We start from the raw sequence: 15,543 nt of genomic DNA, 5'->3' as shown, positions 1-15,543 counted from the left end.
TTGGGCGTCGCTGATGGAAAGCAATGCAGTCAATCCCTCCAGAATTGGGTGGATGACAAAACTGATGTACCCTTGTGGACATGTGGATGGTGACCATGTGGTTACTGAGGCTCTAGATATAGTTGTTGATTAATGTAGTGGCTTTCCTTCACTTCTCTATATGAGGTTCTTGCTTCTGGTAGAAAGTATTAATACCCCAAAATCTTTTTTCACTAAATATCCTTTCGTCTCTCACAGATAGGTCATTAGAAAGCATGCAGCCATGGCAAACAGCAGCGTTCACAGCTTTAAATCAGAGCGTTCAGTGACATGATGGTAGAATAACACACCATTTTTCAGAGCGTGTTTCTGCCCATCCACATAATCCTATATTTTTATTTCAGACTGTTGAGCAGCTGGTAAATCCAGCCTCCGCTTGTGCTCCAGCTGAAAGTGACGCTGATGTGAAATGTTTTTATCTGATTTTACTGATAAAGTGGAGTCAATTAGAGCCTCTATTACCCCCAATGTCACCTACTCTGATGTCCTTCACCCACAGCAAGATAGGCTGAACCAGTTTTATCCCATTACCTTGTCTGAACTTTAGGAACCGCTGCCACAATTGAGCGTGTCTGCCAGCCATCTCGATGTGAAAGTTTTTGCTGAAAGTAATGGAATCGGTCTGTTTTTAACAGCTCCTTGTCAAAGGACTGTGTCACTGATTAACATTAAGTGCTCGTGTGAACACATTGCTAAAAGAAATTTAGGCAGGATCCATGTTTCTGTCAAAACTATGGATAGATTTCGAAGTTACCTTTGTATCAAAAAAATGAGAACAAAGCAAGTTTCCCAGCACGGAGACGGCACTGCTCGAGGTTACCAATGACTTTTTAAAGGCAGCTGATGATGGGATGTGTTCAGTTTAACACAACATCTAGAGGCGATCAATCACAGCATCCTGTTAGACAGACTGAGGAAATAACTGGTCCAACTGTTGACTGGTTTTTATCATATCTGTCAAGTCCTGTGTTTGAGAAAGAACAGGAATCTTCACTTTCATCTGTTAAGCACGGTGTGCCACAGGGATCGACTTCAGGACCACTTCTGTTTTTTTTGTAGGTGCTTCCTCTTTTGCACATTATTCGTGGTGTCTCTTTCTATTTTTTGCTGATGACACTTGGATGTACCTGCTTGTTAGATGTCCTGACCCTGGTTTGCAGAGTTATCTTAATGACGGCACATGGAAAAACAGATTCTACCAACAGATTGCTCCTTTTTGGAAAAAATTAAGCCTGTTGCATTGAATCTTGGTGTCTGGTTTGACAGTAATCTTAGTTTTGTGCAGCACAACACAAAGCCTGGGCATTCATGTTTTTCCCATCTTAGACATTTTTGGAAAATAGAAATCTGTCCTACCACAGGAACCATTTTATACACTTCAGCTCATCAATCCTGGATTACTGCAACAACTTTTTATTACCTGCCTGAACCATCTATTGATCCGACCTCCGATTGTACACAACTCAGCTGCCAGACTTTTATCCAGAAACAAGTGATGTGTGCACATCACTAACGTTTCAGCCTCTTTAAACTGGCTCTCATTATGCTTTAGAACAGAATTGTGGTAATTATGGCATCTCTATCACTACATCTCTGACCTCTTAATGCCATATGTGCTTTATTATATTTTGCGATTCTGTGACAGAGGTCTACTGTCTGTTTCAGGAACCCAGTGGAAAACTAAAAGGGAACTGTAATATTCCCTTTAAAAATGCTTTTACTTTTTCCAACACTACTGGTTTTATACACTGAATTGATTTAGTTTTTAAGGTCCCATATGGTAAAAATCTATTTATATTGTCCTTCATACGTCTTAAAAAATTAGGGCTGTGAAATAGAAGCTGTGAGAAGAAGAAGACACTTACTATCGCCATCCCTCTGGCCTCCTTCTCAATGAAATGCCCTCCCAGCTTTACAAGGCAGTTAGAATTTTATTTAGTTACTCAGTAGGACCTGTGGAACCAACAATCATAGAGCTACTAATCTGCTTCACAAAGAGCAACAAATGTGCTGCTGTGCGCTGTAGGGGTAAAAACAACAGTTTTCATGCACTCCCAGCATCTGAGAAAATGAAGATCCAGTGGATTATTCATTTTAATGGCAGTGCCACCCAACAATAAGAAAGTCCTCAGTGTTAGCATGTTGTTCGGCTAATGTGGTTAATGATACCATCAGCTCTGATTGTGTGTCCACAGGTCAGAGCTGTGTCCAAACTGTGACGCTGAAGGACATTCAGAGGAGGTGGAAACGTTAAGATCAATTTGAAACCAATAAACAAGGACCAGATTACTGTGTTTCCATGTTGCCTGCTGTGCTTCAGTGCAATTCAGCTGCTGTTCACATCTGCTTGCTTCTCTTCTGCCCTCTGTGCACAATTATATTGTATTTTAAGCTAACAAAATTTCCGATAAAGCTGTCCTCATTCACATAGTTTCCAGTTTCTGTTGTCAGTGGAACTAATGTAAGAAATCGGGGTTCATGAAGTCATGGTAAAATGAACCAGCCATCCATCCATCATCTATACACCACTTAATCCTCACTGGGGTCATGGGGGGCTGGAGTCTATCCCAGCTGACTCAGGGTGAAGGCAGGGGACACCCTGGACAGGTCACCAGTCTATCACAGGGCTACACTTAGAGACAGACAACCGCGCACACTTACATTCACACCTACGGACAATTTAGAATCACCAATTAACCTCAGCATGTTTCTGGACTGTGGGAGGAAGCCGAAGAACCCGGAGAGAACCCACGCTGCACGGGGAGAACATGGAGACTCCACGCAGAAAGATTCCGGTGGCCCCACCGGGACACAAACCGGCGACCTTCTTGCTGCGAGGCAACAGTGCTAACCAACTGCGTCACCTTGCAGCTAAAATGAACCATCTTTGCAGTATGTTAAACTGACACATAATGGCGTAAATTAGATGGAAAGCGTTACAATATGGGACGTTTTTAAAACCTGTTGAGTTTAGAACTTGCCTGATCTACTTCTCTGTCCTTGTGAAACATTTTGAAACATGGACTTTGAAAAGTGGTCTCTGAAGAAAGATGACGATGATGATTATTATTATGACTGTAAACTGAAACTACGCCACAGAGTTTGCCAGCTGTAGCCAGTCTCAGCACTTGCAACCCCTCTATGGAAAGATGGAAAACATGATAATTACCTGGAAACCCTAAATGCTAAATTTTCATTTCTGGGCAAAAGTAGAAATCTTGAACTGCCGACTGAAAATCTCCCAGACGTCGGACCAGAGGTTGTACCCATACACTGTTATGAATCTAACTTTTGGTCAGTTTTTGGTCAGCGCTAAATGAAAAGTCAGATCTACCTCAAATATCACGGCGCACGAACCAAAACATTGGATGATTTGATCACCTTTGTCATCTCTATGCCTCGCCGCTAGCAGCACAAAAATTATAGTACCGATAGAACTTTTTAATCAGAGACATTCTGGATTAAATGTTAAACGCTGCATAACCAAATGAAGGCTCAGAGATTATTAAGAACATTAATCTTGTATATTCACCCGCTGCAGTCTACTTTTAATGGGACTTTTTGCCAACAAATTTAAAACATTTTTCTACATCTTTTTTTTTTTAAATCTCAAAACCACATCCCGGCATTTCTGTTCATACAATTTCAACAACGGAGGCAAGTTCGTCTACATTTGCGCATTAAAATAGTGTTTTACTTTTGGCTCTATCAGCAGGGCAGCTGTTGCCCAGCCGCAAACCTCATCGCTCAGCACTGTGCGGAGGCTTCACGCTGAGGGGAAGCTGCAGTTATTGGCTGCCTTCACACACACATACAGCAACCAGCTACTGGCCTCTCTCCAGTCGAGGTCTTATGCAGGTTAAGCTGTTTACATGCATCTTTGATACCCTGTAAGCAACTCTGCTTGTTGCCATGAGTAAACCAATTACCAGAATATTTTGGTGCACCTTCACCGTCCCACCCACAGCGAGGATTCAGACTGGAGAAGTATACGAAGCAAACAAACAACACTCAAAATTAACTGTAATTGTGATGATGGTGTGCAGCTGCAGCACAGCCAATATGAAACAATTAGGAGAGAAGCATGTCTGAATTCAGCTCGAACGCCGAGCAGAGGCTTCCAACATGTTAGCTGATGAGCTGCAGCATTCCTCCACCGTCACATTCATCCAAATGTGTTCTTATTGAAGGCTGTTTTTTCCATTTCTTTTAGCCAGCGCCTTCAAAATAATCTAACCATGACTTACAGCTAACAATTTAAACCATTTACTTATTACATTTAGGTAATTACTCCAAAAGTTAATCCATTACATCCAGCTATTAAATACTACAGTGTGACTACATTGAACACACAACATGTGGACTGTTTCTGGAATAAATCCTTGTAATTGCTGCTTGTACTTTGGGCCTGTTGTGTCTTACGTATTTGGAAGCAGCACAGTTGTGGAAAGTTTCAACTTGTGTAAGTTAACATCTATAGCAGACAAGGTAAGAACTGGCTAAATAAATGTCAACAGAGTGATCTAGTGGAAGCCACGTTTGATATAAAGCTTTCTTTACACCATAGTTTAATTTAAAGGTGTAATATGAATGAAAAAATGAAATGAAAAATGAAAAATACTTTATTTATCCCAGAAGGGAAATTCAATCTTGTAAAAGCTCACTTTTTTTTTTTTTTTTTTAAAATCAATTTAACATATATTCTATACAACAACAACAACAATCATTCAGTCAGTCAGATTTGTTTTTTAAGGTGATGGCTGTTGGCAGGAAGGTAATAATAATATGCAATATTTTTTATTAACATGGCAACAAAACAAATGTCTGCTATGTGAAGAAAAAGTGGAGTGATGGTGTCCTTAGCAGTGTGTGTGTTTTGTAATCTGAGCTTCTCTGTTCTGTGTTTTGACAGCTAGTCTACATACATGTTGGTGCATGTAAGTCCCTCCCGTTGAAACTACCGGCCCTACTTGTGGTTCTAAACAGACTGAAACTGATGTTTCACACCACAATGGAAAACGCAAAATTGCAGTCCATTCAGGCAAAACAAAGATTGAAAAAAAAAACTGCATTTTATTTATATTATATACAGTCGTCCTCAAATGTATTCATAGCCTCCTATTAAAGAAGGAAAACAACAGCTGTCACTGAAATAAGTTAAAATTGACAAAATTAATAATAAATTTAAAAAACCCAATGAAAATCATGACGTTGCGTTTGAATTGTGGTTCAACAGAAATATGAAAAAAACAAATAAAACAAGCAAACCAGCATGATGGGACCCATGAACTAACATTTAATTGAACAACCCTTTGAGCCAATCACTGCCATCAGGTGTTTTCTGTAACTCTCAGTCAGACGTCTGCACCTGTTGACAGGTGTTTAGATTTCACTGCTCATCAGCAAAGTGCTCTAATTTGTCTGGGACAGTTTTTTTTTTTTTTAATTATTCGTTTCAACCACAATTCAAAAGCAATGTCTCATTTCACTAAAGTATAATTTAGCAAATTTTTATTTCTTATTACTTTTTTCAGTTTCTAGTTATTTGAGTGACTGTTGTGAATTTTGCCTTTTCTTTAATGGAAGGGGATGAATACATGAGAGGACGACTGTATTGTATACATCATACATGTGCGTTTGTTTCATTCCGGCTCAGTATGAGAGTCTGTGCTGCTGTTTTGAGGCTTTCCTCTGCTTCTCGTGTCTGTTTTGCTCCAGTAAAATGTGGAAAGAGAAACACACAGAGCACAAAAGACACGAGTGGAGTCAAGACATAGTAAATAGATCACCTCACGTAGAAAAGATAAATTGAAGACTGGTGTATTTTTACCTCTGTGACATATTCATAACATTTATGTGCTAGCATCAGAGGAGCCAGTTTCATAGATTATAATGGAAACAAGTTGCTATTAGGAATGATCTACACATGTTACGTGTTCAGCGTTTGGATTTCAACTATTGTGCCTTTAAAGTGAACTATGGATATAAAGGAAATAGAAATGTAGCTATATCTTTTTCAACCACATCAGATTTTTTACTTTTCTGTCATATTTATTTGATGATTTAATTGATTACAGGTTCCAAGTATCCACTGGAAGTCTCACAGGGCATATATACAGAATAAACACCTTCAGTTGGCCACGGTGAGCTTCAGCCGACACTCACCTGTCTCTCTCTGAGCTGAGGTAGCAGACCAGGTGACACGCCCACAGCAGCGGTCCTGCGTAGGTGCTGAGGGCCGTCAGGAAGATGGCAGGTGCTTCCACGTAGCTCTCCAGCCCGACGAAGCCAACAGAAATGTCGACGGTGGCTATGTTGTTGGAATTGCCCTGCAGATGCACAAAGAAACCTTCTTTTAAGCATTGTTACGAGTGCAGAAATAACTTAGACTGTATACAGACAAAAAAGATGAGCACACAAAGATCTGAGGAGCGAGCTTCGTAAGCACTTCAGAGCTCTAAAGAACTGGTCCTTTGCTTTATCATCATTACTCTGAGCTTCTGGCGGCTTCCCAGTGGCCCAGTTGTTTGTGTTTTTCCAGTCCCTGACCAGAGCAGCGCACAGTCTGGAGCTGGACTTAGAACCACTCAGATTACTTTGTAAGTGTGTGTGTGTGTGTGTGTGTGTGTGTGTGTGTGTGTGTGTGTGTGCATGTGGCAGCAAAAACATTTTTTAAAAACACTTTATTTTTTTTTTAGAAAACAGCATTTTTCTGCCTTATTTAACTTTGAAAGTAATTTCCACTATCTCTGGAACAAGATAAATATGCCTGCAGTAAACTGAATATGTATGTATTTCTTTTTTTTTACCTATTTTGTTTTTATCTGAAGCTTCAGAAAACATAATCACTGCAATCAGGATTTAAAATATGCTTTCTGTAAACACAGGATATACTGTGTTTACATAAGAAAAATAAAGATTTGGTTTAAATGATGTTAAAAAAAAAAAAAAAGTAATCCGTGTTCAAACTCGTGCAGCTCAGGTGTTTAATCTTATTTCTTAGTAGCACATTCAGATTGCAAAACATCACTTGCCTCCTGTTCGTGCCTTTGATATGCAGCCTTCAGACAAATGAAGCAGCCGGAGCCACGCTGGCCTGCACCTCTGAGGAATGCTGTCTTGTCTGCTCACATCTTTTCTTATTTACAGTGCATCATTCTGATCTGCTTAACAAATTCAATCTTTGTCGCGCATGCCGAGTGATAATTACATTTAGAATTTGTTCTGTGTGTTTTTTTTAGGCTGCTGTACGTTTCGATTCGCGAGAAAAAGAAAGAAAAAAAAAAAAACAGAAATCAAAGATGTATCTCTTCCTAAATGTGAACGCAATGAAGATCCATAAGCGGCAGCACATCAAATAACGGCTTCCTTCCCGTCTGCGCACACATCCCTGATCACAGAGGCAGAAAACACTAACAGCTGGCTCCGTTTTAAACAAACACGCAGCAAATATCAGCGAGCAGGTTGGAGGCTGTGTATGGATATTTTCGGCTCGCTTATTTGCCGAAATCCTGCTGTGATCTTTCAAATGTCATTCTACACCGTCAACAAATATATCGCTTATGAAAAACAGAACGGCAAGAAACGTTCTTTCTCTTTTTTGGACACAAATTTCAGACAAAATTGAGTCTCATCAGAGCGAGCTGTCTGACGGTGGAGGCTGATCTGACGCCGTTGTTTTGATGTCACGCAAAGAAAATGTATAAAGACGAGATGCGTGCCTCTATTTTGGGCAATTCTGAACGTCTGTGATTGTTTGTTGCAACTATAAGTGAGGTTTGTCAATGTGAGTATTGTGCACCAAGCAGAAACAATCTGCTGGAAGTTGTTGCATTTGTTTTTTTGTTGTTTAATTAAATCCCCCTTTGAGTTGTGAGCTTTTTAAACATCCTCCTGATAATCCATGTGTTCTGCAAAAACTTTCAAAGCTGCGTCTGAATTCATACCCGTGGGTCGACTCATTCCTACTCATGTGGCAACATTTGCACAAACTGGCTCGTTTCTAAAGAATAAACACCTCCTTTGCTGCCTTATTGACCATCTGGTTTCGGGACGGCGATAAATCCGGAGAAAATCCGCCGCAAAGTCTGACTCCAAATCACTCCGAACGATCAAAACAGCAAAAAGCAGACGGCCAACAAACCTCCTGCGAGACGGTTAATTCATCATGCGACGCGATGTTGAGTTCATTGTGACACGAGCGACGTCTGCAGCTGAGGTTACCTGGAATATTTCCCATAATTCTCTTGTGTTTCTGTGAGTTTGGCTGCCGGTAAAGCGAGGACACTTTGAAAACAACAGCTTCCTGCCAAAACGTATTAAAAAAAGCTTCTGAAAACACAAAGCAACAGTGTGTCTAGACTTTACAACAACAGCTCGGATACAATCAGCCGCGTCCGATTAGATTTTAATTGAACATAATTGTGATTATTCTGTGCGACACCAGGTTTGGTTTCAGAGCAGAAAACTTCCATCGCATACGTCGCTACGTACACATCCATTATAGTTACAGCTGCGTTGAGGACGTTATTACTCAAAGGTTTGTAATTACATGCCTGGACGCTTGGAAGGGAAATTGTCTGGTGGCGGTCTATTCCCGAGCCCATCACCGTGCTAATGACCCAAGGGTGATGAGGGTTATTAAATTGTTAGTGATGGACAACAAGACTCAGTGGCTATCCAAATATCTGACGTAGGTGGAGGTAAAATGAAAAGACAGGCGTCGAATCTGCCTTTGAGGAACAATCACCAGCTCGTAACACCAGAACGCATCCGCAGGAACCGACCAGTCCAGTTGGGCTTCATGGCAGCTCTGGACGAAACTAATGTAATTTACACACAACTTCTTCCCCGGCCCAGAACTGCACCTATTACAGAATCTAACACTTTATCAGCCGCGATGGCTCTTCCTAAATGCTGCTGCGCTCAGGTCAGCGGTAAATGAGATGTCTCTTACAATCAGACAAACTTGCCGACTGTTTTGTTGTCTCCTGAACTTCCTTCTGTAGATACGGAAGGTGGTGATTTTACCTTTAGCATCAGCAACACTAAGTGGTACAGTTTGGGAAATAGCTGCAATTTGCAAACTGGTACTGGTTTGAGAATACGTTTTTTTAACTGCAAGACGTTGGTCAATAAATCTGTTTTTCTGTAAATACTTGTGTGAAGGAGCCTGACAGTGTTGCTGTCTAGGGTGCCGTGTGATGCTGTGGTTTCAAGTCCAAGACAATTATCTACCCGTCTATGAAGTGTGTCAGAAAGTTCCAGGACTGGTGTCACAAAAGACATATTTCAAACTACAAACTACGAGTTCTTCTGACACATTTTTCTGAACTTTTCTGACACACCTTGTTTTGTGAAAGTTAACTTGGACTGATGAGTAGATGCTGCGCTTAAAAGAGAAACTAAAAACAGTCACTTTCAAAAGAAAGTACCGATCACTGATGTAACACCTTATCAGTGGCAGGCCGTGCTGTTTCCTCTTAGGCCTTCAGTGGCGTCCTACCTGAATCAAACCACCTCTTAACACCGTCATTATGACGTCACGGCTATGGAAACCATCAGTATTATGCAGAAAGGCAGCATAGCAGGACGTTGCACCGCAGACAGGAATCTCATGCAGCGAGAATGAATCTTATCACTCAAGCAAGAAACCCAGTTAAAACAATTCAACAAGTCTCCTTTAACTCTAACCACAGCTGCTCCACATACATCACATTTAGCAGGAGCATCAATATCAGCCCAGTAAAATGACAATAATATATATTTTACTCAACAAAACCTGTGATTATTTGAACACAGAATCCATCCTCCTTTCTTTCATCATAAAGAGTTCAGTCACTCTGTTCAGCAGGTAATCCGTGTGTTTCACTTCCAACAATAAGTTCAGTTCTATCTCCATGGAGGCTAACGCTGACAGTGGGTTCTGTCCAGTCGTGTTTCTGCCATAAGTTTTAATTCATTTTAAGGCTGAGAATGTCCGCTCACTTAACTTAAAAAAAAAGCTTGTGCAGGTTGCTACAAATAGGAACTGCTAGCTTTGGCTAAACTCTCTGACCATCCAATCAGAGGACGTAAAAGTGTTGACGCCATCGTAGGCCAGGTAGCTGACGCTGGGACCACCAACTCTCAGTCTGATTGGTTAAAGCTTCAGGTGCCTGCACTTTTGATTCTGAAGGCCTCAGGGCAGATTTCTTTGATCCTGGCAACACATGATTGGATAAAAGCTCTGATATAAACATACACATTGCCACTCTATGAAATAAAAAGAATAGACTATTGGGAATAAAGTTAAAAGATTAATGGGAAAATACTACAAGTCAGCGATTCTGATGCACACCACTGCACCTTATTTATTTATTCCACAAAAAGTAGTACTCTGTCTTCTCTGCTAACCTCATTTTACTCTTACTGGTGTTTTAGTCTCTGAACTGTACGAGGTGCGATTATAAAGTTCTGATTCTGTTCATGTTGCGTGTGAACAGAGCACAGTACCACCTTGTGACCTATGTTGCATGTTTTTTTTTTAACTATTTGTAGGTGCTGAAATTCACTTCATCACAGGAAACAGCAAAACAACAAGTTGCAGAGAGCCTGGATCGTGCAGGAAGGCAGCCCTGCTAGTTGTCTGTGGTGGATAATCCATTTTAATGACAGTGTCGTCTCTCTGCATGCAAATGTTCCACCAAATCTATTCCGCCCCCCACTATTTTGAAGGAACATCAAAGTCGCATCCTTCGCTTTACTCCGTCCAAGATGGTTTAGAAACATTCAAACTAGCCAGAGTGTTTGTTCCCTATGGCAGAGTGATGATGAAGTGCAGCCAGGCATTATGTACGACAGGATGGGCTGGATGAGCAGCACCAGGTTATACGGCTGTGAAGAAGGTGCATCAGGTAAGGAGTGCACCAAGAGGATGCTCACTGATTGCTATGGAATCCACCCACGTCTAAGGAAGAATATCTGCAAACAACCTAAACTGTGTCACAAATGAAACCAGGTTCTCCGTCATGACAATAAAAATCTGCAAGTGTAAAGTTCAAGGAACACCGTTTGGATTCGTTGGAGGATTTCCAGTCAGAGGATGTTTAACACGCTGACATAATGGGACTTGTTCCAAGAGCAGCAGGAGCACTGGGAGCAGTGTGGCGCTGCGCAAGGAGACGACTTCAAAGTGAAGAGCGGCCACATTTAAATCAGGTTTTTTGTCGTTTAAAGGCACAGTCTCTTAACTTTTTGATCATACCTCCTATAAAGAGGTTAAAAAGAAAACAGCTGTGTGAGCTATTGAACTTGCTAACAGCCACTCTGGACTCTAAAGATCTCTGCTCCATCACAGCGGCCCTGTTAAGACGGCGTGCAGCTCTTGCATGTTGAAAATCTGTTTTGAATTTTAAATCGTGGTCACACTTACACCTCCAACAGCACCACAGCTAGTAACAAGTATCATGAGCCTTGAGGGGAAATGTTACACCTTATTTCATAAACCCTCCACTGTGTTGGAGGTACCTCAACAGACAAACTGGCTCTTAAGCGTCTTTGAGTTTCTTAAAAAGCGCTCTATAAAACAAATGTATTATTATTTGTTATCTTAGACCGTCTTATTGTCGCTTACCTGGAAGTAAAAGAAGGCCTGACCGAACCAGTAGTGCATGATGGTGGTCTGGGCTGCATCGTAGTGGAGTTTCTTCCAGATGAACTGAGCCATGAGTGTCTGGATCAACAGGCAGCAGCAGAGCACTGGCAGGTTGTGAGCACGAAACAGCAGCGAAACCAACAAAACCAAGCCGCTGTAAATCTCCCATAATCCCCTGCTCTTCAGTTTGGCATCTGCTGTGATGATCTGGGATCGCAACAGGTCCTTGGTGCCCGTGAAGAGGATGCCCAAGACAAAGACGTAAACAAAGCGTGCCTCCACTGTTCCCCTAAAAGAGAAAGATTACAGACTGTGTCAGTGTTTCGCATTTGCAGTAAGCCTGTATTGATTTTTCCCGCAAAACTTTTGAGTCAATATTCAAGTAATTGTGGTAACTGACTCTGGGATGTGGATCCTGGCTGTCTGGCTGTACCTATTCATGTGTTTAGACATTAAATCTCCAGAGATGGGAAATGATTTAACCTGTGCTTTATATGATGAATGATAAGAAAAAAGGTGCTTCATCAAACTCCTCAACAGAAATCCAATAATCTTAACGAATCAACTGTAGCCGAGCTCAAAGGCCAAACAAACGTCTTTGTAAACAGGAGAGACAACGTTAAATATTAACCAAATAAAAATAATAATAAAATACAGTCGTCCTCGAATTTATTCAGACCCTTCCTTTAAGAAAAGGCAAAATTCACAACAGTCACTTAAATAACTAGAAACTGAAAACAGTACAGTCGTGACTCGATAATCCGACCCTTAACAATATGAAAACCTTGCTATGCGACAGGTTTTTAGGAAAAATGAACGGAACCCATTAAAAACAGCCTTAACATACCGACAGCCTTGGATTCAGACTCCGACATGACATTTTACATCACAAATAAGGATAACGGCGTATTATCTGACTGAACAATCCAACAGATTGGCTACGTTCACACTGCAGGACTAAATGCTCAATTTTTTTGTGAAATCAGATTTTTTGTGAGTTCGTTCACATTTCTAGTTAAATGTAACTTGTATGTGATCTGCTGTGTGAACTTCATACGACCCAAAAATGTCCCGCATGCGCAGAAGAGGACACGACGACGTCACACGCAGTGAGCGTGCTCAGTGTTTAAGGAAGTAAACATGGATGGTAATGGTAGAGCGTATCTGCCACTCCCCCGCTGCCACCGATGGTGGAAACAGAACTGTGAGCGCTAACTAAACTAGCATCAGCAGCCAAACACTGCCTGTGTGTTCTGGCCTCTTCCACCCCGTCGGGGTGCTCCCCTGGGGTGGAAGTGGCCGTAACGTGCACAATTGCATCGGTCAATTAGGCGTGAAATCCAGCGATGTGTAGCGTTCTAACAACACACTAGTTATTATAACAACTACAACAATAAATATTAACAACAAATGAGCCTTCCAGCATCAAGCCCTCCTTGTATCTTGACCTACGTCTTGACAATCCGACAGCCTTGCTATCCAACATGAACGAAGGTTTTACATTTAGTGTCAGATTATCGAGTCACGACTGTAATAATAAATAAAAATTTGCAAAATTAGAATTTAGTGAAATAAGACATTGCTTTTGAATTGTGATTGAAAAGAATAATTTAAAAAAACAAACAAAACTGTCCTGGTCGAGTTAGAGCACTTTGCTAATGAGCAGTGGGCCAAAAAAAACCCCAAAAACAAACAAAAAAATTATTATTAGTTTTGTCAATTTCAACTTATTTCAGTAGCAGAGTTTTTTTTCCTTCAATTAAAGGGAGGGTATGAATACATTTGAGGACGACTGTAGATATATTAGTTATAGTCAAAAATGCAAATATGACGGCATTAATAAAAGCACGTCTTGAAAATGTGGTGAAAAAGTTCAAAAGAGGAGAAAAAAACCCAAACAAAGCCCGATGTTGAGTAACACACGTGGTTCGGGCACATTTCAGCGAGACCTTTCGTTATGAAAGGTTCTCAGAGTTCACTACTTTAATTATTTTCACATCCCTGCTTCTAGTTAGACAGGATTCCTTATATTTCTGTGACTCATAACCCTTCCTTCATTCGGTATGCAGTGTGTCAATGTAACATTAATAATTAAAGCTATGAGACTGGAAGACAGAATGAATCGCCGCAGGAAAACAGACTTTCTCACACCCATCACTTTGTCTGTCGCGCTTTCTGCATCACTATAACGTTGAGAAATGTGGCATTAACATATTTTCTTCCCCCTGCGTTCTAAGCTTGGGTGACATTTTCCCACAAGTCTCTTTCTTGAATGGCGAAGCACGGGTTGTAAGAGGCGAGTTTAACAACAGTAGTGGTGAAGCAACCCAGACAAGGCTACACCTGAGACTTGCTCGGAGATTTTCTGACAGCTGATTCCTTTAACAGTTAACGGGCATAATTTCAGTCTTTCTTTTTGTCATTAGCGACAGCGGAGGGTCCCAACTCTCAGATTAATTAAATAAGTATCCAGAGTTCCATGTTTTCTACCACAGCAGTTTGCTTTTCCTCCTGGATGTCACACCTCGCCGTTCATTTGTAGGGATGTACTGCCGCATTAGGCAGTAATACACAAACATGCAGCCTTTCATTTTTCGCAAACACAACATCATTACTTCCATCTCTGGAACTCTGTTTACTCGCCGTCCCTCGTGAGCATCCACAGCGATGTGTAATCTGTCTCCTCCCACTGCCTTCTCCTCTCACTCAGCTTTCCCTGTGATGGACCCGTCCACTATCCTGGGACCTCTTTTTCTCTTTTCGGTTCTGCATCTTTGTCCTCCAGGACATTCACCCTTTCATCTCGCCTCTCTCCCCTGTGTGCACATTGCCCTTGTTTCTTTTTTTCTCCCGTGTGTTTGTTTCCCTGCTCTGCTGCTGTGTTTTTTTGTTGTCTAGATTTTTCCTGACTGCATCGATGTCTTTGGATAGAAGTTGCCACACTGGATGCCCTACAAGTTCTTTAAGACAAATTTATGATTTGTGCTACAGCATCATGTAAATAAAACTGACTGGATATCAGCATATTTACATGTAAAGCTCGAGGGAGAACAGAAACAGATGCTCCACTGCATTCTGGCTGTTTCAGAGGTGAAACTGTTGTAATTCTTCCCACAGGAAGCAAACACTTCAGGTGCCATTTCTGTGTACTGCACTCATATTTTTAACAAAAAAGTAATTTACGGTTCTCTTGATCAAGTTATTTATTTGCATCGGCTCTGTTCCAAGTCATTTAATATTTAGTGCCTGCCAAAATAGAGTCTGCACACAAAACGCACACTTCAAGTATATTAAAATTATTAAAATCAATCCAGTGTATTTGCTTGATAACTGAAAAGCTCTGCGATGCATTACGGAAGAAAAAAAAAGAAGCATTTTTGCATCCAAGCTGTTCCTGTTACGTAGGTGGTGGGAACCTTGTTGTAAAGCTCCTGTAGATGTACTGCTGATAGGGTGTAGCCTGGCTCCACAGGATCCAAACCACAATCCTCTACATGCAGGCCAGAAAATGTATTGAAGACTGGCTGTAGTACCTGGTTGCTCTGACGAATACTGTGGCGACCCAAGAGGGTGGAAAGGGTTAACATCGGGAAGTTTAGCTAGCCGTAGGCACCGTGACGTAGACTTCAATGACGCTTAATGTCATACATTTTCTGCAAAGTGTGCCGCCACAAGTTGTGCTCTCCTGTTTGGAGTGTGGCAATGGGTGGAAACAATATTCAGGCTTAGACTGGTGTCAATACCAGTTAGTTATAAAACGCCAGTCAGTGATAATGGCTCTGGACAACCTTGTAGTGAATAATGAAGACAAGAGACACACTGAGGACACTAAGGAACATTATGGAGAATGTTCATGTTGGGAAGGGAAA

The 15,543-nt window shown here is 41.2% G+C and overlaps 1 protein-coding gene across 1 annotated transcript in view; it reads right to left on the bottom strand.

Moving 5' to 3' along the window:
* pigg (phosphatidylinositol glycan anchor biosynthesis class G (EMM blood group)) overlaps window positions 1-15,543 on the bottom strand; it is a 96,719-nt gene that overhangs the window by 8,309 nt on the left and 72,867 nt on the right. The window contains exons 11-12 of the mRNA XM_008290270.1: window positions 11,654-11,963; window positions 6,205-6,368 (exon numbers count right to left, since the gene is read on the bottom strand). Coding sequence (XP_008288492.1) covers window positions 6,205-6,368; window positions 11,654-11,963 — 474 coding nt within the window. The remainder of the gene's footprint in view (window positions 1-6,204; window positions 6,369-11,653; window positions 11,964-15,543) is intronic.

The sequence above is a fragment of the Stegastes partitus genome, unplaced genomic scaffold, assembly GCF_000690725.1.
Source record: "Stegastes partitus isolate 25-593 unplaced genomic scaffold, Stegastes_partitus-1.0.2 Scaffold663, whole genome shotgun sequence".
NCBI classification, from domain to species: domain Eukaryota; kingdom Metazoa; phylum Chordata; class Actinopteri; family Pomacentridae; genus Stegastes; species Stegastes partitus.
The sequence above is the reverse complement of the archived record's forward strand: the minus strand, read 5'-3'. Positions and strand labels throughout refer to the sequence as shown.